This window comes from Lepidochelys olivacea (assembly GCF_965140295.1).
Source record: "Lepidochelys olivacea isolate rLepOli2 genome assembly, chromosome: 6".
Classification (NCBI taxonomy): Eukaryota; Metazoa; Chordata; order Testudines; family Cheloniidae; genus Lepidochelys; species Lepidochelys olivacea.
This window is the reverse complement of record NC_140416.1, coordinates 96,075,885-96,102,345: the sequence shown is the minus strand read 5'-3', so window position 1 is coordinate 96,102,345 and position 26,461 is coordinate 96,075,885. Positions and strand designations below refer to the sequence as shown.

Here is a 26,461-nt window from a genome sequence, read left to right as displayed (position 1 = left end):
TATTATATAGCTATTGGTGTCCAGTAATCCATAGCATACTACTAAGGTTGTTTAACTATATTAGCCTTGCTGTAGTATATGCAGCAGAGCTACTGCGTTGTAATGGAGATTTCATTCTCCTCTGCACTTGTGAATCTTTTCTTATTTAGATTGTTCTTCCCATCAAATAAAAATATATTTATGATAATACTTGCTACTTTATACAGTATAATGCTTTCCATGTGAAAGCAGGTAAGATGCTTGTACCTAATTATGAGGGGTGGAAGTATTATAATAAAGTCTATCTGTCCATGTAATTATACAGTCCTCCTCCATCAGATTATTAACTCTGTTTTAGAGATGGGGGGAACTGATTGATTGTCCTGCCTAAGATTAAATAACAAGTTAGTGGCAGAGCCAGGGATGGAACCCAGGGGTCCTGATTTCAAGTCTCATGAATTAGACAGAAGACTATCCTTTTCATATTTTTATCTTCACTGTTCCTTTTCCTCTTTTAGTTCCAATCACTTCCCCATCCTTTCTCCTCCATCATTTTCTCCTTTGTTCTTCACTTGGTCCTTTCTCCTCCAGTTTTCCTCCTCAACTCTTTGCCTCCCCTGCTTTCTTATCATCTGTCCAGTCCTCTTTCCTTTACCCCTACTTTGTCCAACTCAGATCCTTTCACTTCCAACATTTCTCCCCTCATCAGGTCCTTTTACTCCTTTCCACACATGCACATTGTTCCTTTCCCCGGGAGGGATGTGCTAATATTGCTCAGAGCCAGGAGGAAGTGCTTGGGTCATTGTGCTATATGAAATTATTCATACAACAGTAGTATTCATAAACACAAGATTTATTAGAAGTAGAGAAAAAATGTAGTGCAATGACTCCTCACTTAGTTGTCTCGGTTAATGTTATTACGTTGTTGATCAATTAGAGTACATGCTCGTTTAAAGTTGTGCAGTGCTCCCTTATAACGTTGTTTGGCAGCTGCCTGCTTTGTCCACTGCTTGCAGAAAGAGCATCCTGTTGGAGCTAGCTGGTGGGGGCTTGGAACCAGGGTGAACCAGCAGCCCCCCTATCAGCTCCCCACTCCCCTAAGTTCCCTGTGCGGCAGCCGCCCAGCAGGCTATCAATTGCTGGGCAGTTCAGCTGTCCCTCCCCGCACTGCCATGTGCTGCTCCTGCCCTCTGCGTTGGAGCTGCTCCTGGGAGCCTCCTGCTTGTTGTCCGGGTGGGGAAAGAGGGTGCTAATGTCAAGGTGTCCCCCTCCCCCCTGCTCCTGCCCCTGCTTACCCCATCCCCATAGAGCAGGGAGGGACATGACAGGGCTCAGGACAGAGGGAGCTTTCTGGCAGCAGCTGCTTGTCTCAACTTGCTGATCTACTTAAAAAGGCAATGTACTTAGAGTGGGGTCAGCTTACTTAAAGGGGCAATGCACATCTCTCTTTTGCACACAGGGTGTGTCTTTCTGTCTTTGTCTGCCATGCTGTCTCCCCTCCCTCCATTTGTGCTGCCTTGTAGAGTGTGAGGATACATTAACAACAATGTATTTAACCCTTGAGGGCTCAGCTGAATACTAGTTTATCATTTAGCACTAAGGCATTCCCTGGGAAATATCCCAGCCTCTGACTTCACCACCTCAACCAAGCTTCACAATCTTCATTGCTGTGTACAGTATTAAATTGTTTGTTTAAAATTTATACTGTGTAATATAATATAGACTTTTGTCTGGTGAAAAACATTTTCCCTAATCCCCACTATTTACATTAATTCTTATGGAGAAATTGGATTTGCTTAACATCGTTTCACTTAAAGTTGCTTTTTTCAGGAACATAACTACAACGTTAAGCGAGGAGTTACTGTAAAACTAAAGAAGCAGTTGGCATAACATACCTCATCTGCATGCTTTGCAAAACACAGAGAAGGTAGTTTTCTTTTAGGTTAGTTATAGAGAAAATAAATCTTACATTTTAAATTGGTCTTCTTTAATAGCTCCATGACGAGCTTGATCTACCCTCTCCCTTCTATGTCCAGAGCACCCTTTGTCTTTTCTAAACTTACTTATGAAGTTCCTGGTGTGTTGCTGGCAGATCAGGTTCCAGCTCATGCCAAGGCCCCAAGGTCTCAACTGGGGCTGTCAGATTATTTTAAAAATGAATTGTGAGATTGAAAAAAAGTCACAATTAATTGTGACATTTTAATTGCACTGTTAAAATAATACCATTTATTTAAATATTTTTGGTGGGCCGGGGGGAAGGAAGTGTGTGTGTGTTGGGGGAGTGCTGTCTCTAAGCAGAGCACTCAGGAATCTTTTTTAGCCATCAGCAGCTGTTGTCGGCAGCACTCACTCCCAAGCCAGCAGCAGACGGGCTCCACTTAGAATCATAGAATATCAGGGTTGGAAGGGACCTCAGGAGGTCATCTAGTCCAACCCCCTGCTCAAAAGCAGGACCCATACCCAATTAAATCATCCCAGCCAGGGCTTTGTCAAGCCTGACCTTAAAAACTTCTAAGGAAGGAGATTCCACCACCTCCCTAGGCAACGCATTCCAGTGTTTCACCACCCTCCTAGTGAAAAAGTTTTTCCTAATATCCAACCTAAACCTCCCCCACTGCAACTTGAGACCATTACTCCTTGTCCTGTCCTCTTCCACCACTGAGAATAGTCTAGAACCATCCTCTCTGGAACTACCTCTCAGGTAGTTGAAAGCAGCTATCAAATCCCCCCTCATTCTTCTCCTCTGCAGACTAAACAATCCCAGTTCCCTCAGCCTCTCCTCATAACTCATGTGTTCCAGACCCCTAATCATTTTTGTTGCCCTTCACTGGACTCTCTCCAATTTATCCACATCCTTCTTGTAGTGTGGGGCCCAAAACTGGACACAGTACTCCAGATGAGGCCTCACCAATGTTGAATAGAGGGGGACGATCACGTCCCTCGATCTGCTCGCTATGCCCCTACTTATACATCCCAAAATGCCATTGGCCTTCTTGGCAACAAGGGCACACTGCTGACTTATATCCAGCTTCTCATCCACTGTCACCCCTAGGTCCTTTTCCGCAGAACTGCTGCCTAGCCATTCGGTCCCTAGTCTGTAGCTGTGCATTGGGTTCTTCCGTCGTAAGTGCAGGACCCTGCACTTATCCTTATTGAACCTCATCAGATTTCTTTTGGCCCAATCCTCCAATTTGTCTAGGTCCTTCTGTATCCTATCCCTGCCCTCCAGCGTATCTACCACTCCTCCCAGTTTAGTATCATCCGCAAATCTTGTTCTCGGATCCTAGCTCAGTGGTGACTGGGTACTCTGGTGCGGGAAAGGGAACACCCCGATATCAACCTTCTTCACCCCTGCTCTGTGCAGCAGACAGGAGACAGGCTTCCAATCTGGAGCTGCTTGGCTAGGGGTGACTCAATGGGGGTGGGAAAGAGGCGGAAGCAGTAGAGGAGCAGGGTGATGGGAGGAGGGACACTGCTGCCCTGGAGGCATGTGGCAGTGCCCACCTGTGCATGGTGCCCTGGTGTGCAATTAATGCTTGTTTAAAAAAAGTGTTAATTCGTTGAGTTAATCGCATGCATTAACTGTGATTAACTGACAGCCCTAATTATTATTTTTGATTACAAATATTTGTAGTGTAAAAAGATGAAAAAAAGATGGAGCAATCTACAAGTTGAAGCATGAAGGGGCATACAAATGTTTAGCATGTAAATACCTTGCATCTCTGGCTACAACAGTGCTACTTTCAGGTAGCATTATCTCCCATAAATGTAAACAAACTTGCTTTTCTGAACAAGCAGTAGGTCCAAGTGGACTTGTAGGCTCTAAAGTTTTATATTTTTTTTTCTGAGTGCAGTTATGCAAACTAATAATAATTCTACATTTGTAAATTGCACTTTCATGAGAAAGAGATTGCACTACAGTAGTTGTATGTGGTGAATTGAAAAATACTATTTTATCTTTTTTACAGTGCAAATATTTGTAATAATAATAATAAAGAGAGCATGGTACACCTTGTATTCTGTGTTGTAATTGAAATCAATATTTTTGAAAATGTGAAAAAAATCCAAAAATATTTATAATAAATTTAAATTGGTATTCTGTTATTGTTTAACAGTACAATTAAAACGTCGATTAATCGTGATTAATTTTTTAATCTAGTTAATTTGTTTTGCATTAATTGCTTGAGTTAACTGTGATTGACAGCCTTAGTCCTAACTGAACACTGAAATACATAGCTGGAGACTAGTCTGGCTCACTTATGTGTTAGTATTGTTAAAATATATGTTAAATTTATAAAAGTGTTTAGTCTTTATGAAATGCTTATCGGATAACATCTGTACCCCATGTTATAAGGTGATATTAAGTGTTTGCATTGTAATCCTCCATAAGTCATCAAACAGGAAAGAAGCATTAGTTTATGTAAAATATTGGCTTCCTGCACCAGTATTAGTGCCTGCCTACCAAGAAGGCCCTCTGAAATCAAATGAGACATTGTGAAATATCAAAGAACACAGACATTAACTACATTTCTCCCTCCCCCATAAAGAGGAGATGTGTGTGTGAGCTCATCCCATCATCTTGAACTCTGGGAGGAAGGGAATAAAAATCCCTGACAGAAGAACTGTATCTCTATGATGCTTGGACTTTGGGAGGGCAAGATTTCTAAACATAAGCAAAGGATCCCCAGCTGCTTAGCCTGGATTAGCCCTAAAGGATATATACAGTTTGCTTATTGCAGCAACTTCTATCACCTTTTGGAATCTAAGACTGTAACTTATTTGTGTGTGTGTGTGTGTGTGTGTGTGTGTATCTGCTTTGACTTTGTAAATAACTCATTTCTTTTTCTTAGTTACTAAAACGTTAGTTAATTATAAAATTGTCCACAAGGGTTGTCTTTGATGCAAGATCTAGAGTGCAATTGACCTAGGGTAAGTGACTGACCCTTCGGGATTGAGAGTAACCTGAGTATTAGTGTGATTTTTTTTGTTTAAGGGACCATCTTCTACAAAGGCAAGCTTGCCTAGATGGCAGGAGAGACCGGAGTACCCAAGGGGACTGTCTGTGACTCCATGTTTAGGCTGTTATAGTGCCTGAGGAGTTTACACTTGATGCTTGGTTGGTGAAAGCTAAGTATAGAATTCACAAGCAATTTGGGGTTTGTGCCCTGCTTAGAATCATAAAATCATAGAATATCAGGGTTGGAAGGGACCTCAGGAGGTCATCTAGTCCAACCCCCTGCTCAAAGCAGAACCTAATCCCTAACTAAATCATCGCAGCCAGGGCTTTGTCAAGCCTGACCTTAAAAAGCTCTAAGGAGGGGGGCATGTGGCTCCGTGTGCTGCCCCTCTCTGCAAGCACCACCCCCACAGCTCCCATTGGCCACAACTCCCCGTTCCTGTTCCTGGCCAATGGGAGCTGCTTGCAGGTAGGAGCAGCATGCAGAGGGAAACCTCTGCTTCTCCATCCCGAGGGATGCGCTGGCCACTTCTGGGACCGGCGTGGGGCTGGGGCAGGCACCTGCCTTAGCAGCAGCCACGCTACACCACCAGAGAGCACAATCGACTGGGATATCCTTTTGGATTAACCAGTTGATCATGATCTACCAGTTGGTGACCACGGGTATAGAGTCACCTTTCAAATGGTTACCTTCCTGGGTCAAGTAGAGCATTTCACAGATCACTCTGTTTTGCTGTATCCAGTTTGTACAAAAAGATTGGATTTCTCTAGGTATACATCTCTCTTACCTATCTTCCTTTGATATGAAATATAAACTGGAAGATTTCAGGTCCTCTGTTATACCCCATTTACATATTCACCATATCATGTGTTAAATAAGTATTAGTTATTTTATTATATTTTAAGTCAACTGTCCTTAATTCAAAATTATATGTTTTGTGTTGGTGTCCTTTTAAACAGGAGAAAATGGGAAGTAGTAATTAATCAGAAGAATTTGGTAAAGCATGTATGTTGCAGAACAGAAGATTTAGTGAGTGTGATAGGTTATGAAATAAGTTTCACATTGGGAAAGATTCATGGAAGATTAAAGTTCGGTTGGTAGAACTGTGTGAAAGAAAGTTGTATGGCTACCATGAAAGTTATCTTACAGGATGATACTGTGACATCTTGTTGTGTCAATGGGAAAACTTGTTATAAAAGTTGACTTTTGTTTAAGGAATTAAACTAACATTTGATTAACGAGCTAAATAATGTACAAGTTCTTTGGACAAAAGTTCTAATATTTGAAATTATTTTTCATTTTTTTGGCAGCCTTGCTTTGCATCCTGAACGAGTGTTGGTGGCAACAGGTCAAGTTGGAAAAGAACCATATATCTGTGTTTGGGATTCATACACTGTGCAAACTATATCGATACTGAAAGATGTTCACACACATGGTATAGCTTGCTTGGCATTTGACTTAGATGGGCAGGTATGTAGTCAATATTCTATTTTCAAAATCTGTTTTTAAAAGATAAACTGTCTAAATCTGTTTTAAAAAAGTCCTCCTATACAACTTTCTTTTAGGAGATGAACTGAATCAAAGGTTTTATTTGTCTAGTTCCAGTTTCAGGAAAGTGATGTTAATATTTACAGAGACTTTTCTTGCCAAATTTAAAAATTTGCAGCTTCAGAAGAGATGTGAATGAGGAGATGTGGGAAGCCTACTGCACTGGAGTAGGGAGATCATTCCAGGTATGGAGAGAGCAAGAAAGAAGACACACACGATGGCAGGCTCTTCCCCAGCTAACAAAATGTTAGCCATCTTGAAAAGAGGATTTAAAAAAAAAATCACAGGCTTAGGGCCAGATTATGTGATTATGGTACTGGCCTTTATTGGAGGCCGTGTGGAGCCGCTGCTCCAGCGGGGCTTTAGGAGGCACTGTTCCCAGAGAAGCAAATTGCTTCCCTGAATGTCTCAGCACCCTGCATAGTCGCTTCTCTGAGCTAGATGGCTCTGCTAGTTGATGTGGGGCATGTTTTAGTTTATTCTCTCTATTTTTGGGGGTTGCTAGCACTTCAGTCCTAACGGAAATTGTGCCTGGCCTCTCCACAGGGTGGGGAGAAGGCTCCTTGTGCTACTCTACTTCCCCGTCCTATTCTCCCCTTTTTACAGACCTGTGCAGAGGCCAGGCACAATATGGTCCTTAGGCTGTGTTCTTTCCTATCTGACTTTAGTTCCTTCTGTTAGCCAGAGAAACTAATTTCTGTTCCCAGTTAGAAATGTAGTGGTGAAGTGATCAATTATTCTCATTATCTGAGCAAGAATTAGGGTAAGAATGCTCCCAAGTGTGAATTTCATTTAAAAAACCTGGAAACATAAGAGGGAAGCCGTAGAGATCATCAGTGTGACAGGGAATCTTTGGGTTTTAGATTTCTCACTATGGCTAAACTTTCAGGATGCATTGCTTGCAAGAACAACATTCTTTCACCTACAGTGGGCAAAGAAAACTATGCCTCTACCCCTCAAATGCTGTTCTAGCATCAATCATTCTTGCCTTCATAACCTCTTAGCTCAACTATCCTAGTCTAGGACTAAAGTTTATCTAAGATTCTGTTAAAGTCCGCTGGAAACTCCCTCTAGTCCAGACTATAGCTGCCTGTCTGGACTTGTTGCCATTTGACTGGTGTGTGAAATTCAAGGTACCGATTGCCATATATAAAGCCCTAAATGGGTTTAAGCCCAGGCTAAGACCTTAAGACTGTCTCATCATCTCCAAACTACCATACATCTACACTCATCAGGGACATAAATAACCTTTTTGTATTTTGGGGGGGACTAGAATTAAAAAAAAATAGCTTTTGAATATCATTTCAATTAGTAGTTTTGCACCGTAACGAAATTTCTTCACTTTTATTAAAATGAGATAAATGAACTCCAGTTCCCAATTCATTGTTTCTTTATTAATACAGTTTCTACGTTTTTGGGGGAAAGGGGAGGAGGGCTATAGCTTCCTTAGTCCCCAGTTGTCTATGCCCGTGTTCATCCAGTATATTACAACTTTCTGGCTCCAATGGTAAAGTTTATGGTAGAGGCTTCTTGATAGGAGAGTTGCACCTCTAAAATATTTTGTCTATGGAAATACAGTTAAGCATGAACCTAGCCACTTTTAGAAAGAACTTCAAAACCTACCTCTTTGTTCAGGTGTTCCATACTAATTAAATCCTGCTTTTCTAGCTCTCTGGTAAATCTGCAGGCAGATGGGAAGCATGAAATTTGGTCTCTTTTTGAGATTTGAATCTCTACTTAAGTTTTGTGTAACATCCAGATCTCATGGCGATGGGTGCTTTAAAAATTATTATAATGGTAATAGATTCAGTATACCTTTACTCCATTCATTGCTGAGCAGGATTGTTAATGCTGGAGCTGGATCAATTTCTGTTTGGAACATTTTCAGTAGAAAGAGTGGATTTTGAAAGATCTGAAAACTGGGAATTTATGGAGTTTTGCAAATAGAGACCAGAGAGATCACTTCCATGTACACCTCTACCCCGATATAACGCGACCCGATATAACACGAATTCGGATATAACGCGGTAAAGCAGCGCTGGGGAGGGGAGAAGGCTGTGCACTCTGGTGGATCAAAGCAAGTTGATATAACGCAGTTTCACCTATAATGCGGTAAGATTTTTTGGCTCCCGAGGACAGCGTTATAACGGGGTAGAAGTGTAGTTTCTTTGCTGTGGGCTGTGCACCTTGCAGCCAGTTTGGTGTTGGTGGTATTGTAGTTAGATTTCCCTGATAGGCAGACTTTTTAATTGACTATTATCATCTACGTGTGTCAGAAAATGGAAACTAAATTTGCCTCAACTTGGTACTATGAGTGTAAGCATTATCAGTTAAAAGGAGGAAAAATCTTTGTCCATAAGGCTCACAAGTCCTTCCTCTGTCAAAATTAAGCCATCACCATCCAAATGTAAAAACAAACAAACCCAAAACACCCTACCACCCACTTTGTATTTGTCTGATCTTAGTCTGTCTTTAAGATTGTGTAAGATGATTGTGGTCAGATCTTACACAGTAACAAATGTGCTCTCAATGTTTAAGAAATAAATAATAAAGTTGAACTGCAAAGCTAAAATGAAGTGAGTTAAGCCCAGAAAAATGCTGTATATGTCCACATATTAGGCTAAGAGAGGGCTGGGAGCACAGAGAGATTTTTATTTATTTATTTACTTTATTTTTTTCATCTCAGGAATAACTTTTTGGCACTTCCAGATTTGCAGTTCATCTTTTGTCTGGGGACTCCTTGGATATGCTTACTGAATTGCCGCAGTGCTGGTTTTAGGCCCTGATGCTAAAGCAATCATGCAAGACAAAATCAGTTGCTGCTTTGGAGGCAGAAGGAGGCAGCACAAATTATTTCATAACATAGCTTAAGGAGAATGATATAGATTAGCCTTCAAAATATAAATTAACCACCATTCTTGCATAGCTATGGGTGCCAGTGAAGGTTGAAAGTGCAGAATTGAATTGCATCTTTTGTTAAGCATCATCTGGGAAGCTGAATGTGCAAATGCATACAGTCCACTTTTCTCTCTCTTTCTTTCATGCAGCCTCCTTACTCCTGAAATGTCTTCTCTCTTGATCTCTTAAGAATTTCAGAAAATTAAATAAAGTTTAATAGGTATAGAATATTAAAAATATTTTAGGGTATTGGCTGAACTGAATTTTAAAAACACTCTCAGCTTTAACTTCATTATTTTTAAAGAAATATTTTGTTTAACAGGTTTTGAAGATGTAAAGATAAAGATGAAGTGTTTATTCTTTACCCTTCCTTGAAATTTTAATATTAATACTTACGTAAGTGTTTACAGGATCAGGGTGTACGTACTTTAAATTTAAACTAACTTCAGTGGGACTGCTCACATACTTAATGTTTAGCACCTGCATTTTTACAGAATTGAGTCTTAGGTACAGAGTAATGTTTTATGTTTTATTCACATTTGTATATTGAGGACATTTCAAGAACAATATTCAAAATATTAATTTGGAAATATCTATTAATATCTGTTAAGGTACTAGTTAACCTCAGGTTTATAAAAGTGTATTGTTCTTCTACTGACACAATCTCCATGGAAGTTTTTTGCTTACATGAAGACTAGCACTGGGCCCTGTTGCTCTATTTTTTCCTCTGAAATATATATACAATTAGATTTCTTTTAAAAATCCAGTTATGGTAAGAAGTCTCTCAAAATTAAATGGGAACGTGATTCAAATATTGATATTTTCCTTTTTTCTTTTTTTAAACTTCTTGGAAATTATCAGCGTTTGGTCTCAGTGGGTCTGGATTCAAAAAATACAATATGCGTGTGGGACTGGAGAAAAGGAAAAATGTTATCTATGGCTCCTGGTCATACAGACAGGGTAAGCATAACTACTTAATAAGAGTATTGGTGGAATGTTGATACATTGAAATGTCTGTGTGTACATATTGGGAATTTTTGTTTTCTGAATAACAGCTGTTTTAGATTATAGAAGATGATCGTGTTAACTTTATTTGAGGGAAAATATATGCGTCATAAATATCTATGCTTTATGTGATATGTAGTTCACCACATATTTATGCATAGTCTGTGGAGACCTAGAAGCATATATTGAAGGTGTCATATTTGAGGCAACTCTAGACCCTACTTCTGGTATGGGAAAACCAAAGTGTGCCAAATCTTTTTAACTCTGGAATTCGTTAGGTGTATGTGGCTTAATAGTTGGGAAATACACACAGTATTTTGGAGACCATTTTGAAGCAGGCTTATTCATAGCTTTTATACAAATGAAAGAACACTCAAAAAGAACACTGTTAAGACATGTTACAAGAACTTAAACCAACTCCATTTAACAATAATATACATTTGGTGACTATTTTCATTTTTATTGTCTTGCTGGCATTTAAAATCTTCCAGGCCTGTGAGAATATCACCAATAACTCCTTCAGAGCATTCTGGCAAATAGATATTGAACTTTATCTCCTTATCAAGCTTCTAGTTTAGACATATAAATCTAAAGATAATACATAAAAATGAGAAAAGGCAAAAAAGAACATTAACCTGCACAACTTCACAGTCCTCAAATATCAGAAAATAACAGCATTAGACTTCTGTGTGCCCCTTTTTACATAATCACATATTATTTCTCAAATGCAAGATAGGATTTTTTTCTACAACTTATAAATAGACACACAGCATCTTCTGTAACTGTACAGTATATTACTTTGGGTATGCCAGACAAATACAGATAATGAAAGATATTTATATAATGTACAATGCAATTTAACTTCTGAGGGGAGGCATAAAAAATAGTCCCAATAAACTTCTTTGAAAAGCTCTGAAATAGCTTTCTGCCAGCTGTAGGTCAGTAGATTTTGTGCTGTTTGTCATATTGATGTGAATTTGTGTTATTTTCATTTATATCTAAAATTATACATGTATTAAAAATGCCATTTTTACTAGCATTCTGATTTATTTGCAGATATTTGATATTTCTTGGGATTTGTACCAACCAAACAAACTAGTCAGCTGTGGTGTAAAACATATTAAGGTACTGTACTAAATTTACATTTTTCTTATATAAATATGTTGTTATATTTACTATCACTTTGTTTGGTAAAACAAGTAATTATGGAATCTAAAGGGAGGGAAGGGATAGCTCAATGGTTTGAGCATTGGTCTGCTAAACCCAGGGTTGTGAGTTCAGTCCTTGAGGGAGCCATTTAGGGATCTGGGGCAGAAATTGGGGATTGATCCTGCTTTCAGCAGCGGGTTGGACTAGATGACCTCCTGAGGTCCCTTCCAACCCTGATATTCTATGATTCTATACTTTTATATTTAATTTAGATAGGAGGCTTGTATTCAGAATCTTACTAATAAATCACAAGCAAAAATATTATTGCTCATGAGATATTCTGATAACTTTTCTATTAATAGACTTAGATTCAGTTGCTGCTTAATATAAATTGAACATGAAAATTGGAAAAATAACATTGTTTGTAATTAGACAACTGCTAGTGCAGTTTCTTTTTTTAAAAGGACATGAGAGTTCTTCCACAAGATACAGTGAAGTTAATTAAAAATAAAGTATTATAAAATATACTGTTTTCAGATCCTAAGTAAGTAGTGGTGGTGGTAGTGATGATGATTTTTTACTACATCCTACTTTTGCTGATGGCACACAGGGCAGAAACTAGTCTCTTCCATCCATCTCTGTCATTATCTGCTGCTTCCATCTGCTCTAGGGTGTTGAGATTGACTGTTCTGTCCTCTCTGCTAAGGGTGGTGGTTCTTCTCTGGGGTGCCCTTGTTTCCTCGCACCAGTTGGTTTCCACCTGAGAGCTTTGGGAGTCTGTACGTTGGCATGCCCCATATATGTCCAACATTTCCTTCTAATTCTAGTGGAGATAAGCTGCTGGTTGATAATTTCTCAGATCTCTTCGTCATTGATAAAGTCTCACTATCCAGTGCCCAGAATCTTTCGTAGGCATTTATTTTCATAAGCATCTAGTTTTCTATCTAACATTTTAAGATCTCCAGCTCTTTCAGCTGTATGTTAGCACTGAGATTACATTTTAGTTGAAAGTTCAGTTTTGTTTTGGTACTGTGTATCTTTGATTTCCATAGGTTGTTGAGTTTTTAGTGAATGCTGTGGATGCGTTTCGTATCCTTGATATCACTTATTTCACAAAATCTCTGTTAGCTAATATGGTGCTGCTCAGGTAAATGAACTGTTCAACTGTCTTTGTTTTTGCCTTCCGATATGTTGCTGTTGCTTGACGCTAGTGTTTCAAGGACATTTGTTTGTGAGTCCTGCTTTGCCTGATATTTTTGCCAATGTGTCTGTCTTTCTTTGTAGCATTTTGGAGGTGTCGCTCAACAGAGTGATATTATCAGCAAAATCTAGGCCTTGTGAGCAGGCATTTGCCATTTACCCATACTATGTCAGTGTTTGTGTTGCTAATGTGCTTCTTAATTATCCAATCTATGGCAATCCCAAACAATAATGCTAGTGTCCACGTTGAACCGTTGTGTTGTCTGGTTGTTTACCCTTACAGAGTTGTTTGCATCAATATATTTAGTCTTGATGATGACAACTTTATCTGGAATTTCGTAAAACTGAAGAATATTCCACAATGTATGCCTATGCAGTCTGTTAAATGCCTTTTGAAATTAGACTAAATTGATAATAAGGGGAGCCTGCCATTGTATGCATTTTTCTGATAGTCCTTAGTGTGAATATTTGATCTACACAGGATCTCTTCGGCTTGAATCCAGATGCTTCTTCACTAAGCTTTGCATCCACTGCCTCTTTCATCCTGTATAGTATCACACTATAGAAGACTTTTCCTGCTACAGAGAGTATTGACTCCTATCCAGTCGTTAGTCAGTAAAATCACCATTTTTGAGTATTCTGAGAATTATTCCATGTTTCCGCTGGTTAGGAGTGGTCGCTCTTTCCCCAGACCTCATTAAACAGCTCTGCCAGTTTGGTTAGGGTTGTAGTGTAAAGTGCATTTCTGCTGTGATTTGATCATCTCCCTCTGCTCTATTGTTTTTGAGCTTCTTGACTGTAGCCTATACTTCTGACATCTCTATGGGACCAATGTTGATATCAAGTTGGTCAGGTTTGAATGTTTCATTGAATTCTGGTGCTGAGGCTTGGTCTATTGAGGATTTATTTAAAATGCTGTGCCCATCTGTTGTTCTGTTCTACCTCAGTTGTAAGCATTTTCCTTCTTTATTTTTTATTGTTCCATTTCCTGTTTTGAAGTTTCCACACAGGGTTGTAGTTACGAGTTAAACGACTCTGAGGTTTCCTATCATAACAGCAGCTTCAGCTGCTAAGTCTTAAACATAATGCTGTTTCTTTTTCCTTGCATTGCTTTTCACTGCTTTGTCTGTTTTCTTGTACTCCCTTTTTTGCTTTTTCCAATATTTCATTGATCTTAGCATTCAGGAGTTTTCCTTTCAGTGTTTTACTTTGATCAGTAAGATGCTGTATCTCTTGGCTTATCTAATTCTTGCTTTGTTTATGTTGATATCCAACTACAACTGCTGTTGGTTGAATCACATTGTCACTGAGCACTGCCCACTTTCTTTAGGTCCAGTTGTTGCCTTGTCTTCCTCTGCCTCTGGCAGTGCCTCAAATCTGTTACTTAGTTGAAGTTGGAGTTTTTGACAGTACTTTTTTTGTTTTTTTCAGTTCTGTACTGCGGATTTTCTTGCTGTTTTTCTTTTAAAGTTGAGCTTTCTCAGATTTAAATTCAGTTTGGCAAAGCTGTTGGCATCTGCTGCTCGATATGCCCTTGGACTTTGGATAGATGACCTGTATCTTGAGCTAATGCAGATGTGATTGATTTGTTTTTTTTATTTTGGTTTTTTGTTTTGCCAACTGGTGAATTCTATGTTTCTCTATGTATGTTGTTATGAGGCAACAGGGTGCTTGCAAGAACTGGGTTGGACACCATGCACAATTAAATTAATCTCTCACCATTTGGGTTTAATGATTCCCAACACACACTTCCCCACTGATCTTTCCATTCCTTGGTTATCACATAGTACTTTAGCCATCAGAATGAGTAGATCATGTTTTGGTATTCTGTCAATCACATTTGGAGTCAATTATAGTACTTATCTTTATCCTCATCACTATGTTCCTGTGTCAGAGCATAGCATCATATTATTGACATGTTTAGGAATCTGATTTGGAGCCTTGCACATATGATGTGTTGGTTGATAGGTTCCCAGTTGAAAAGTGATTTTTTCTATAGAATCTGCTATATTGACTGCTACTCCTGCAAAGCGTGCATTGTCACTAAGACCTGCATAGATGAGATGTTTCTTCTCTTGCTTGGAGTGCTTCTTATCCACACCTGTCAGTCTGCTCTGACTGATGCTCAAGATTTCAATTTCATAGCTGTTCATCTCCCTCATGATCTGTGAGAGCTTTGAAGTGTTTTCTTGCTGTCAGAATCAAACTTTTGGGGGTCCTGTCTTCCAGAGACTGGCTTTTACTGGGAATCTTCATGTAGCATGAGGGGATGGCAGTATTCTCTACTGAGCAACCATATTTACCAGAATGGTAGCTTGGCTCCATTTTCTATAACCAATTAGTTGTGTTGGTTTTTTTTTTAACAAGGTTAGGTGGTTAGATTTGAGCTCAAACCTCCTCACTTTGGCCCTGAGGATGTCACATGGGACAGAGCTGTGTGCTAATTGGGCCACAGGTTGAGAAACACTGCTGTAGATTATTTATGGACTTGGGACTACAACTGAACACTCAAAAATTGACTCTAACTCCAGTGCAACATCTAGAATTCATAGGAGCATATCTAGATGCAGTAAAGGCCAAAGCCTTCCTCCCACTACACAGATTCAACACTAAAAAGAACAGGAGTACTTGTGGCACCTTAGAGACTAACAAATTTGTTAGAGCATAAGCTTTTGTGGGCTACAGCCCACTTCATCGGATGCATAGAATGGAACATACAGTAAGAAGATATATAAATATAGATATATACAGAGAAGTTGGAAGTTACCATACAAACTGTGAGAAACTAATTAGTTAAGATGAGCTATTATCAGCAGGAGAAAAAAACTTTTGTAGTGATAATCAAGACGGCCCATTTAGACAGTTGACAAGAAGGTGTGAGGATACTTAATTTAAGGAAATAGATTCAATATGTGTAATGACCCAGCCACTCCCAGTCTCTATTCAAACCCAAGTTAATGGTATCTAGTTTGCATATTAATTCAAGCTCAGCAGCTTCTTGTTGGAGTCTGTTTTTGAAGCTTTTCTGTTGCAAAATTGCCACCCTTAAATCTTTTTACTGAGTGGCCAGAGAGGTGAAGTGTTCTCCTACCGATTTTTTGATTGTTATGATTCCTGATATCAGATTTGTGTCCATTTATTCTTTTGCATAGAGACTGTCTGGTCTACAGGACAGGCCCAACAAAGAAAATAACAGAACGCCACTAGCTGTCACCTTCAGCCCCCAACTAAAACCTCTCCAGCACATCATCAAAGATCTACAACCTATCCTGAAAAATGATCCCTCACTCTCACAGATCTTGGGAGACAGACCAGTCCTCGCTTACAGACAGCCCCCCAACCTGAAGCAAATAGTCTCCAGCAACCACACACCACACAACAAAAACACTAACCCAGGAACCTATCCTTGCAACAAAGCCCGATGCCAACTCTGTCCACATATTTATTCAAGTGACACCATCATAGGACCTAATCACATTAGCCATGCCATCAGGGGCTAGTTCACCTGTACATCCACCAATGTGATATATGCCATCATGTGCTAGCAGTGCCCCTCTGCCACGTACATTGGCCAAACTGGACAGTCTCTACACAAAAGAATAAATGGACACAAATCTGACATCAGGAATCATAACATTCAAAACCCGGTAGGAGAACACTTCAACCTCTCTGGCCACTCAGTAAAAGATTTAAGGGTGGCAATTTTGCAACAGAAAAGCTTCAAAAACAGACTCCAATGAGAAACTGTTGAGCTTGAATTAATATGCAAACTAGATACCATTAACTTGGGCTTGAATAGAGACTGGAAGTGGCTGGGTCATTACACATATTGAATCTGTTTCTCCATGTTAAGAATCCTCACACCTTCTTGTCAACTGTCTAAATGGGCCATCTTGATCATCACTACAAAAGTTTTTTCCTCCTGCTGATAATAGCTCATCTTAACTAATTAGCCTCTCACAGTTTGTATGGTAACTTCCAACTTATCTGTATGTATGTGTATATATATATATATATCTTACTATATGTTCCATTCTATGCATCCGATGAAGTGGGCTGTAGCCCACGAAAGCTTATGCTCAAATAAATTTGTTAGTCTATAAGGTGCCACAAGTACTCCTGTTCTTTTTGCGGATACAGACTGACACGGGTGCTACTCTGAAACCTGTCAAAGGTTCAACACTGTAACAGTCTTAATCCACACCGTCCAAATCAGCCCCCACACCTCGGCCAGGAATTGCCTTCAACTACTGGGGCACATGGCAGTAGGCACCTTGTAATAACTCATACAAGGCTTCACCTGAGTTGCCTTCAGGCATGGCTCAAAATGATATACGCACCAGACAGACATACTGAACAAACCACTGTTAATATTGTTGATAATCAAAGACTCTCTCAAATGGTGGAAAGACCACAGCATGTCTGTGCGGGGTCCCCTTCACTCAGCCACCTCCAACATTGGTACTGATAACAGACGCATCTTTACTGGGCCGGGGACCTCATCTAGACGACCTCAAGGTTCAAGCAAATGGTCCCTCTTGGAATCAACACTGCATGTCAATATGTTGGAGCTCAGAGTGGTCATTATCGCCTGTTCACATTTCCTATCATTGATCAAAGGCAAACATAAAGGTTATGACAGACAACATAGCATGTATGTTCTACATAAATTGCCAGAGCAATTTTGTGCAGAGGCAATGAAGCAATGGAATTGGTGCATTCAGCACAGCATCAACATATCATCTGCCTAACTTCTGGGTATACAGAATACCACAGCGGACGTCCTCAGCAGGACATTTTTGCAGGAACACATATGGGAAATGGACTTCATTGTTTTCCAGAACATATTTCTGCATTGAGGAGTCCCAAAAATAGACACATTTGCGACCTCCAAAACCAATAAATGTTTCCAGTACTGCTCCAGAGCTGGACTGTGGCATCATTTGCTCAGAGACACCTTCCTCTTTCACTGGAATATGGGTCTCCTTTACGCCTTCTCTCCAATTCCTCTCATTGAAAATCCTGCCCAAGATAAGAAAAGAAAGAGCAAAGGTTATTCTTATAGTCCACATGTGGCCAAGATCGGCATGGTTCCTCAATTAACGATACACCTTCCAGTCAAACTCCAGCTCCTTCCCCACCTCCACTTCCAGAATGCCAGACAGATCCACCACCCCAACTTACAAGTTTTCCGACTCAAGGCATGGCTTCTTGATGGTTCGAAAGCATAGAGATATCCTGTTCATAGGATGTTAAAGAGGTGCTATTACATAGCAGAAAAACATCAATTTGTCACAAGTATAATCCAGAAGAGGAAAAGATTCCAAATCTGTTGTGACTCAAAACATTTTACGCCAACGTCCGTTCCCTCCCACTGGTACTAGATGACATCCTAGATCTAAAAAGGTGAGGATTATCTCAAAACTCAGTAAAGGTATATCTTGCAGCCACAACCACCTTTCCTCATAAGATAGACAGCTACTTTGTAATCATTCATCCTACAACAAAAAGCTTCCTTAAGGGTCTGAGTAACCTCTTTCCACAAGTCAGATGCCTGACACCAACATGAAATTTTTAACCTGGACCTTAACTGTCTTACAAAGTCTCCTTTTGAACCCCTGGCCATATTCTCAGTTACACAGCTATCTGTGAAAACAGCATTCCTAGTAGCCATCACCTTGGCTTCAAGAAATGGGGAAATAGGCACTCTAATGGCACAACCAGCCATGGTGGTAGTGGTGTTTTAAGAGATCAGGTTGCACTGAGACCACACTCCAAGTTCCTCATGAAAATATCCTCTGCTTTCTCCATAAACCAACTTATTCACCTCCCAACCTTCTTCCCAAAGCCACACCATGACAAGAGAGAAGCAATATTGCATATACTTGACATCAGGAGAGCATTGGCATTCTATTTGGATATAACAAAAATTTTCAGAAAATCTCCTAAACTATTCCTTTCCATTGCAGAGGGGTCTAAAGGATCCTCAGTTTTGAAACAAAGACTCTCTAGAGGGATATCGAACTTCATTACTATTGCTATTGTACTCACAATCTTCAACCTCCATCTGGAGTTCATATTCATTCTACGAGATCTGTTTCCACTTCTGTCAAAAACGTTCCCATCAAAAATATATGCAGAGCTGCAACTTTTGCAGAACATTGTGCAGTGACTCATGACTCAGCATCAGATGCCATGTTTGGCTACACTATATTGGCATCAATATTAGACTTGACTCCAAAGCTCCATCGGGGTCCTGCTGTACAGTCACCTACAGTGGAACACCCATAGGGACACTACTCAAAGAAGAAGCGGTTACTCATCTTACACAGTTGCTGTGGCTCTTTGAGATCTGTGCCCCTATGGGTGCTTCACAGCCTTCCCTTCTGTTTGTGAGCTCTTAATAAGAGGCTGTGCAATAGAGAAGACACTTAGGGTGGTTAACTTGTGCAGCACTGGATAGCCTTGAGGCAAGGCATGAGACAGGGAGAGCACATGTGCAGGCCGAATGGACACTGCTAGCTGAAATCTCCAATCTGAGGCGCAAGGATGCGGATACATCTACAGTGGAGCACTCATAGGGGGACACATCTCAAAGAACCACAGTTACTGCACAAGGTGAATAAACCCTTCTCACACAATGGGGCTCATCCTTCTCCTGTTCAAATACCTTCTATGTCCACCAATAAGCAGCAAGTGAGGTGGTCATCTTAAAAACCCATATTGATCTTGATCCTAGGTTACTACCCTTCTCACCCATCTTTAGCAACTGTCTGTCTGTCCATCCTCCTTCCAAGCATTCACTGGCATTGTTTTGAACTAGTGGGTCTTATAGTCACCAGAGATTATTCCATTCAGTTATGGTCACTGTCAAGCTTCTACCCTGCCTCCTCTTCAGGGACCCTTCTTTCTCAAAATTTATTGAGGGAGCAACTTTAAATAGAAAAGCTGGGATTCTGGAGCACAAATTGGTGGCTGGGGGGTGACTGGGGGAAATGGGTATCCCTGTATATGCCCCAATTTGATCCCTAATTTAGACTAAAAAGTGAGGAGTGGCCATTGAAATTCCTTATAGCTATTTGTTTACAAAGATCTCTGGGAGTACTTTTTTTAAAAAACATATTTTTTATCATTGACAGATGGGAAAATTATGTTGCTTGTAAAGAGTGAATGTGGGGATTAAACTATTTTTGCTTTGTTGGCAAAAATGTTCAGTGTGTCAGCTAGATTGCATACAACTTTGATTTAACATACTGTTTATCATGTAGTTTAAAAACTTCCATTAGCTTGATTACTACTTAACTTTCTGCCACTTCAATACATAGCGCAACACTGGCAAATTAGGCCTCCTGTCTTTTGCCAAAAACAATTGTATAATTTAAAATGGCTCAGATTGCTGAAGTAACCTATTTGTTTATTTTAAAAAAAATAGTTTCCTTTAGCAACTTATAATTAACAAAATCCGTTTTAATTAAATCATATTCTAAGCATCTTTAACAACTAGGCTGCAGCTATTTGGTCATTCATTATTTAAATAAAAAATCCTAACCCAAGACTTTGAATAGCATCCTGATTAGGCAAGAGGTCAGACTTTTTAAAAATGATGTTCCTTTTTAACATCAACAATTATTTCTCATGCTAGGAATCATTATATAATGATCTACATCTCTGGATAGACTTCATATTGACTAGGTATTTGACTGGAGAATGCAAATTGTTATATTATTAAATGGAATTGCCTAAATCAATTGAAATGACAAGATTCTTTGGAATTACTTTCCTCATATATGCTATTCTCTGCTCTCATATTGTTTGTGGGTGCCTGATCTGTACAATGACTGTACTGTTATTTCTCAGGTAATACAGTATGTGAATCTCTGTACTGCTATAATTAACCAATCAGAGTTCAAGTGCAGGGATTTGCATAATCAGTGTATGGTTATTTCTCAATAACTACTGGAAATATGAAAATCTTTTTTTAGGTAACTGCTACAATCCTTCTACTAATGGCCTTTATTCAGAATTTTTAACAGGTTGTGAGCAAGAAAAACGATGATTAAGAGTCTAAATTAGTATAAAGAGCTACAGGGAAAATGATGGATCATCTCTTGAGACAGTTTGTGTTACCTGTTTGCGGTGAATGAAGTAAAATGCTACATGACATTCAGCACAGGGTTACAAAATTGGCACAGCAGTTCCTAAGCACTCTACTGCATATTTATGTGCATAGAAAAAGAAAGCAGGATTTTTCAGTAAAATACAAGGTGAGGCAGCCTGTATGGCCACTGCTCTGCATTCCATATCAGGAAAAAGAAGGATAGAGCAAGAGAGTGAGCCAATAGTATATCCTAGAACTCCAGCTCTGAGGATACTGTATTTGCAGACCTAGTACCTGCCAAGACCTTTGGTTACGGAGTGGTCAATAAGTACTAGAGCTAGGTAAATAACTTATTTTTCAGTTTGCTAGTAATTCCAAAAAAAGCAGGAGGTTGGTTTGGTCCAAATCCAAAAATTGTGAAACATTTTGGCAGATCAATTAAAATCTATTTCAGTCAAAGAAACATGTAGTTTGACCCAAAATATTTTGTTTCAGGCATTTTAAAAGGGCTGGATTCACAAAAAGAGAAGGGGAAAGGAGGTGGGTGTTGTATAATGGAAGATGTAGTCCAGCTGAGGAACTCATCCCATAGAGGAAGTTAAGGTTCAAATAACAATGTTAACAACATTACACTTAGTTTGTATGTATTAACATTGCTAATATTCCCTTAACAGTTATGCTGGTTGACGGGTTTTGTGTTCACATTTTTAATCATAACATATTTCCTAATATTTCAAATGGCTAAAGAGGGACACTGCACTGTTCAGGTTTGGCCTTTCTGCCCCTTCATAGACAGGCAGAGGGATGGCCAGGCCAAACCTGAGTGGCGATGCAACTCCATATGCCAGATCACAATGCCACTCAGTTTGGCTACCCTCTCAAACGGGGGGCTCATGGCAAACTAAATATAGGAAATGTTCTGCTTCAACTGGGATAAGGGACTTTGAGGGAAAAAGTGGTACAGTCCTGTGAAACTCAGAACTGAGAGATCTGCATACAATATCACTTTAATGAAAATGTGTGCACTCCAGTTTCCTTGTTTTTTCCCTAAAGACAGAAAAAACCCCCAAAGCATAGGGCAACTAACTTCTACTGATAGTTCTCCAGGTGTCCTTTTAAAAATTATTTCAATTTATCTAAATGCTCCCTTCCAGAGCTCTGTCTGCATTACTACAAAATATATATATATATTTTTAAAAAATCTGTAGCATAGACCAATTGGCCCGATGGCTGAATTTAAAAATCTTCACATATCTAACTTGAAATTAAAACTCTCCCAGCACTTGTCCCTATTCACATAAACACCTTTCACACCCCTCCCAAACAAATCCAAACATATCAAGTTGTGGTAATGCACAGAAACTGAAAATTTCTTTCTGTAATCTCCTCTTAACTGACATGTAGTGTGTGCTTTCTCTTTCATTCACACTTTTCAGTAAAAGAAATCGTCATTATTTATTGGCTTACTACTTGAGTTGAGATCTATTGTGATGTTAACTAACATAGCCAAAGAAACATCCTCCTAGAAAAGAGTAATTTTGCAGTTTAGAGGGCTTCAGATGTTCAAGTAATGACTGCACTTCCTATTTTCCATGTTGAATAACATGAATCTTGCATATACCTGCTTGTGCTGAAACATGCAAATCATAGCTCTAGCTCCTGAACATCACACTTCTACTGTTGGTCTGAAAAGATGTCACTAAAGCACAAAGGATATTTTCTGTATTGCATAATGAAAAAAATCAGATAATTTCATTATGAAACAACTCTTTTAAATAATTACAAAAACAGCAATAATATTGAACCTAACACTGAAAGTTTGGTCAGTAAAGACATTTGAACTTTATTTTAAAACTGATACCAGGAAACTCTTTCACACAAAAGGTCACAAATATATGAATGTAGTATGCTTATTGGAAGTAAAACACTTTGGTTAGCTGAAAAACAATTGCTACAGGTGGCACTCTGGAGAACCAGAGTAATGAAAAGAATACAATACTTTGAGTCTCTTGGCTCTAGTATATTTCTCTCTCACTCACTCTCAGATATGCATGCACTACATCAGGGATCGGCAACCTTTGGCACGCAGCCCGCTAGGGTAATTCCACTGGCAGGCCAGGCCGGTTTGTTTACCTGCCGCGTCGGCAGGTTCGGCCGATTGCAGCTCCCACTGTCCGCGGTTTGCCGCTCTATGTCAAAGGGGTCTGTGGAACGCGGCAGCCAGCACATCCCTTGGCCTGCGTCGCTTCCCTCAGCCCCCATTGGCCTGGATTGGTGAACCGCGGCCAGTGGGAGCTGTCATGGGCCAAACCTGCGGACGCGGCAGGTAAACAAACCTGCCCGGCCCACCAGGGGGCTTACCCTGGCGGGCTGCATGCCAAAGGTTGCCGATCCCTGCATTACATTGTTTGCAAAATTCACAGGACTTTGACAAAATAAACACCATTTTTATACCATATGTTTTATCTATCAGTTCTGGAGCTTGTGTGGCAATTCGTTGACACCAAAGCGTGGTGTTTTTGGCAAGACTGGTGATCTCCAAACTATACTCTGTCTAGCCTGTGCAAGAGATGAAGTGACACATTCTGGTGCACTTAATGGAGATATATATGTATGGAAAGGAATTAATCTCATACGGACAATACAAGGAGCACATGCTGTAAGTATATTTATGTTATAATTCAGATTGTTTGAACAATGCACAGCTTTGGAAGTTGATTCGTGTGTAATGAATAGCTCAAAGAAGCTTTTTGAAATATTATTGTTGAGATTATTTTTTATTTTCAACCAAAATATTTAAATCTAAATCTGAAGAGGTTTTTTTTGCCTTTACATAATTTTTCTGTATCCTTCCCATATCACTCTAGACCGTATGCTTATGTGGAGGAGACAAGTGGAGAAAAAACTCAATAATCCTGAATTTAATTTCTACATGCAGAGCTGTCTTTGTCTCTTTTTTTCCTCCAGGTGTTGTAACTAGTGTGTGTGACAATACAAGGCAAGGTTCAACATTTTAAGATTTCTCATCTGCTATTCACAAATAAAGCCATTAATTTTTCTGACATTTTTAATCTAAGAGAAATTTACTTGGTCACACTATTAGGCGTATATCAAGTTGACTTTCTAAAACAATTCCTTATGTTTGAAGGTGGATTTTAATTATGGACAGTGGTGTACCTTACAGATAATATTAAAACTCAGTGTGTTATGAACAAACTGATCCAATGAGACACAGAATGGGAAGAGAAGAAACTTTTAATTTTCTTACTGCAGTGGAGCGGCAGCTCTACAATAGTTAAGTTGAAGACCAGCTTTCGGTTTATAGCTTGACTGTCATAAGTGCGCCAAAATCTGTACAGTTACTGGGATGCTTTCAAATTTTCTCCCTTGTGTGGGTGCGGGATTTGGTCAGTGAGCCAAATTTGGAGCTATTGGTTCCTGAGATACGGCCCCATGTGGGGAAAAAGACTTTTCTTAACGTTAACATATTCTGGAGTGAATTTTTGCTCACAGATAGAGATCAAACTAGGGGGAAGAGGTCATCACGCAAGTATCTCAAATGCTTGAGAGTTACCCCAATGGAGTACATGCATCTACTAGCCCTGTGGGGAAAATCAAATTAAAACATTATTAGTTAAAGACTTCTCTTGCAGTGCGCAAGATGAATTACACTGAGTATATGCCGAGAAAGAGGTTATCTGGAAAACTACCTCTATATCATAGGATCTTGTGACTCTGATGTTATGTAATGGTTATTGGCTCTGAGTACCACCCGTGGCACTATGAATTCAAATCCAATCCAGAGCAGAAATAAAAAAGGAGGCATCTTGTTCTGGTCTCCCTCTGTCAAAGGTTTTTTTTTGTTTTTTTTAATTGTGGGAAAACGTCATCTGAATACATCAGAAGGCACTTAAACTGTTTATTGAAAAGAAAATAAATTACACAAGCAAATGTTTGCTGGGAGGAGAGGGTGATATTGCATTAATTTAGATGGAATACAGGTGCCCAAAGATGTTAACATAACCCAGTTGCTGTCCAACGTTAAACAGTGTTAAGCAAGGTTCAGGGTTTGGTATACAGAGACCTTAGCCTGCTTAGTATTATGGCAAATACCATTAAAAACCTTTTATTAAAAGGTAGTAAAAAGGTAAAATGGTTAAAGCATTTGAAATGTTGTTAAAATGAAAGCCTTACTTTACATTTCTTGTTCCCTTTCCCTTTAGTTGGAGAGAGGTTTGAAAGGAAAAAAACCCTTGTTTAACAGTGTTCAGTGGTAATAACTTTCCTTTTCGGGTAAAGAGAAGAAGTTAGTTGAGATTGGCTAGATCTGTTATGGCTGCTTCTGTTACAGTTCAATCCTGTTTCATCTTCAGTGGTATTTGGGATGCAGCTGAGGGTGGTAGAAGTGATGATGTCATCTGGCTTCCACTCTGGTCTGGTCAGGCCATCCCTCAGGATCAGGACAAAAAAGGTCTGGTCCCAGGAGACAGTAGGGGTGGCAGTCATGATGGTGAAGCTTGCTCCAATAGCTTTTATTCTTCTTGGTTTCCCTCTGAAGGCTCTTTCTTTAAAGATCCAAAAAGGGAGTGATGGGTGAAATAGCCGATCCCCTCATTAATTTGTCCACCAATTAGGCCTAATATACAACACACCAATTTTGGTTAATTTCCAGTTCCATATCTTCTGTTTTTACCAAGTATGATTTAAATGTTTTCCTTGAGTTATATCAGTAGGCCTTTCTGTTTGGATTTACTCCGATTTTATTGTAGCTGTTCCCATCAACATTTGTTGTTATAGGTTATTGTGATATCTTATGAACATACACTCACTTTTAACAGTAGAATTTACAATTAGGGTAAATTTGTAGATCAAATTATCACAACAGTGATTGGGATGGAAGAGTAGGGGAGGGGAGTTTGGGGGCATGCACTAAGAACACACTGCTGACACTGGGATAAGGAATTGAGAATGGGCATGCTTAATGCATATCACAGCCTCTGCAGCACTGGGTTTGGGGGATGAGTGCACCCACTGACATGAATCGAGCAGTTCACACGTATCAAAGCTATTGTTTCAGGCTATATTTATCTCCATCGGGTGTTCTTTCAGCTGAGAACATCTCACTGAAGTGGATGGGTCACTTAACACCTCTCCGAATTAATAAATTTTTAAAGGAAGGTAATGTAATTAATGTAAAATCAACTTGAGTTTATTTAAAATAGATCCTGTCAAACTAACTTGATATCTTTTTTTTTTATGAGACTACAAGCTTGGTTGATAAAGGTAATAGGGTTGTCGTAATAGACTTCTGTACGGCATTTGACTTGGTACCTCATGACATATTGATTAAAAAAATTAGAACGATGTAAAATTAACATGACATATTAAATGGATTAAAAACTCCCTAAGCGATAGGACTCAAAATGTAATTGTAAGTGGGGAATCATCATGAAGCAGGTGGGTTTCTAGTGAGATACCACAGGGATCACTGTTGGCTCTGTGCTATTTAACATTTTTGTCAGTGATGTGGAAGAAGACCCTAAAATCATCACTGATAAAGTTTGCAGACAACACAAAAATTGGGGGAGTGCTAAATAATAGAGTGCAGGTCACTGATTTAGAGCAA

General features: G+C 39.4%; 1 protein-coding gene across 1 annotated transcript in view; it reads left to right on the top strand.

Annotated features, from left to right (window-relative positions):
• EML5 (EMAP like 5) overlaps positions 1–26,461 on the top strand; it is a 288,831-nt gene that overhangs the window by 44,858 nt on the left and 217,512 nt on the right. Inside the window, exons 2-5 of the mRNA XM_084632418.1 lie at positions 6,248–6,407; positions 10,245–10,343; positions 11,445–11,513; positions 23,309–23,494. Coding sequence (XP_084488544.1) covers positions 6,248–6,407; positions 10,245–10,343; positions 11,445–11,513; positions 23,309–23,494 — 514 coding nt within the window. The remainder of the gene's footprint in view (positions 1–6,247; positions 6,408–10,244; positions 10,344–11,444; positions 11,514–23,308; positions 23,495–26,461) is intronic.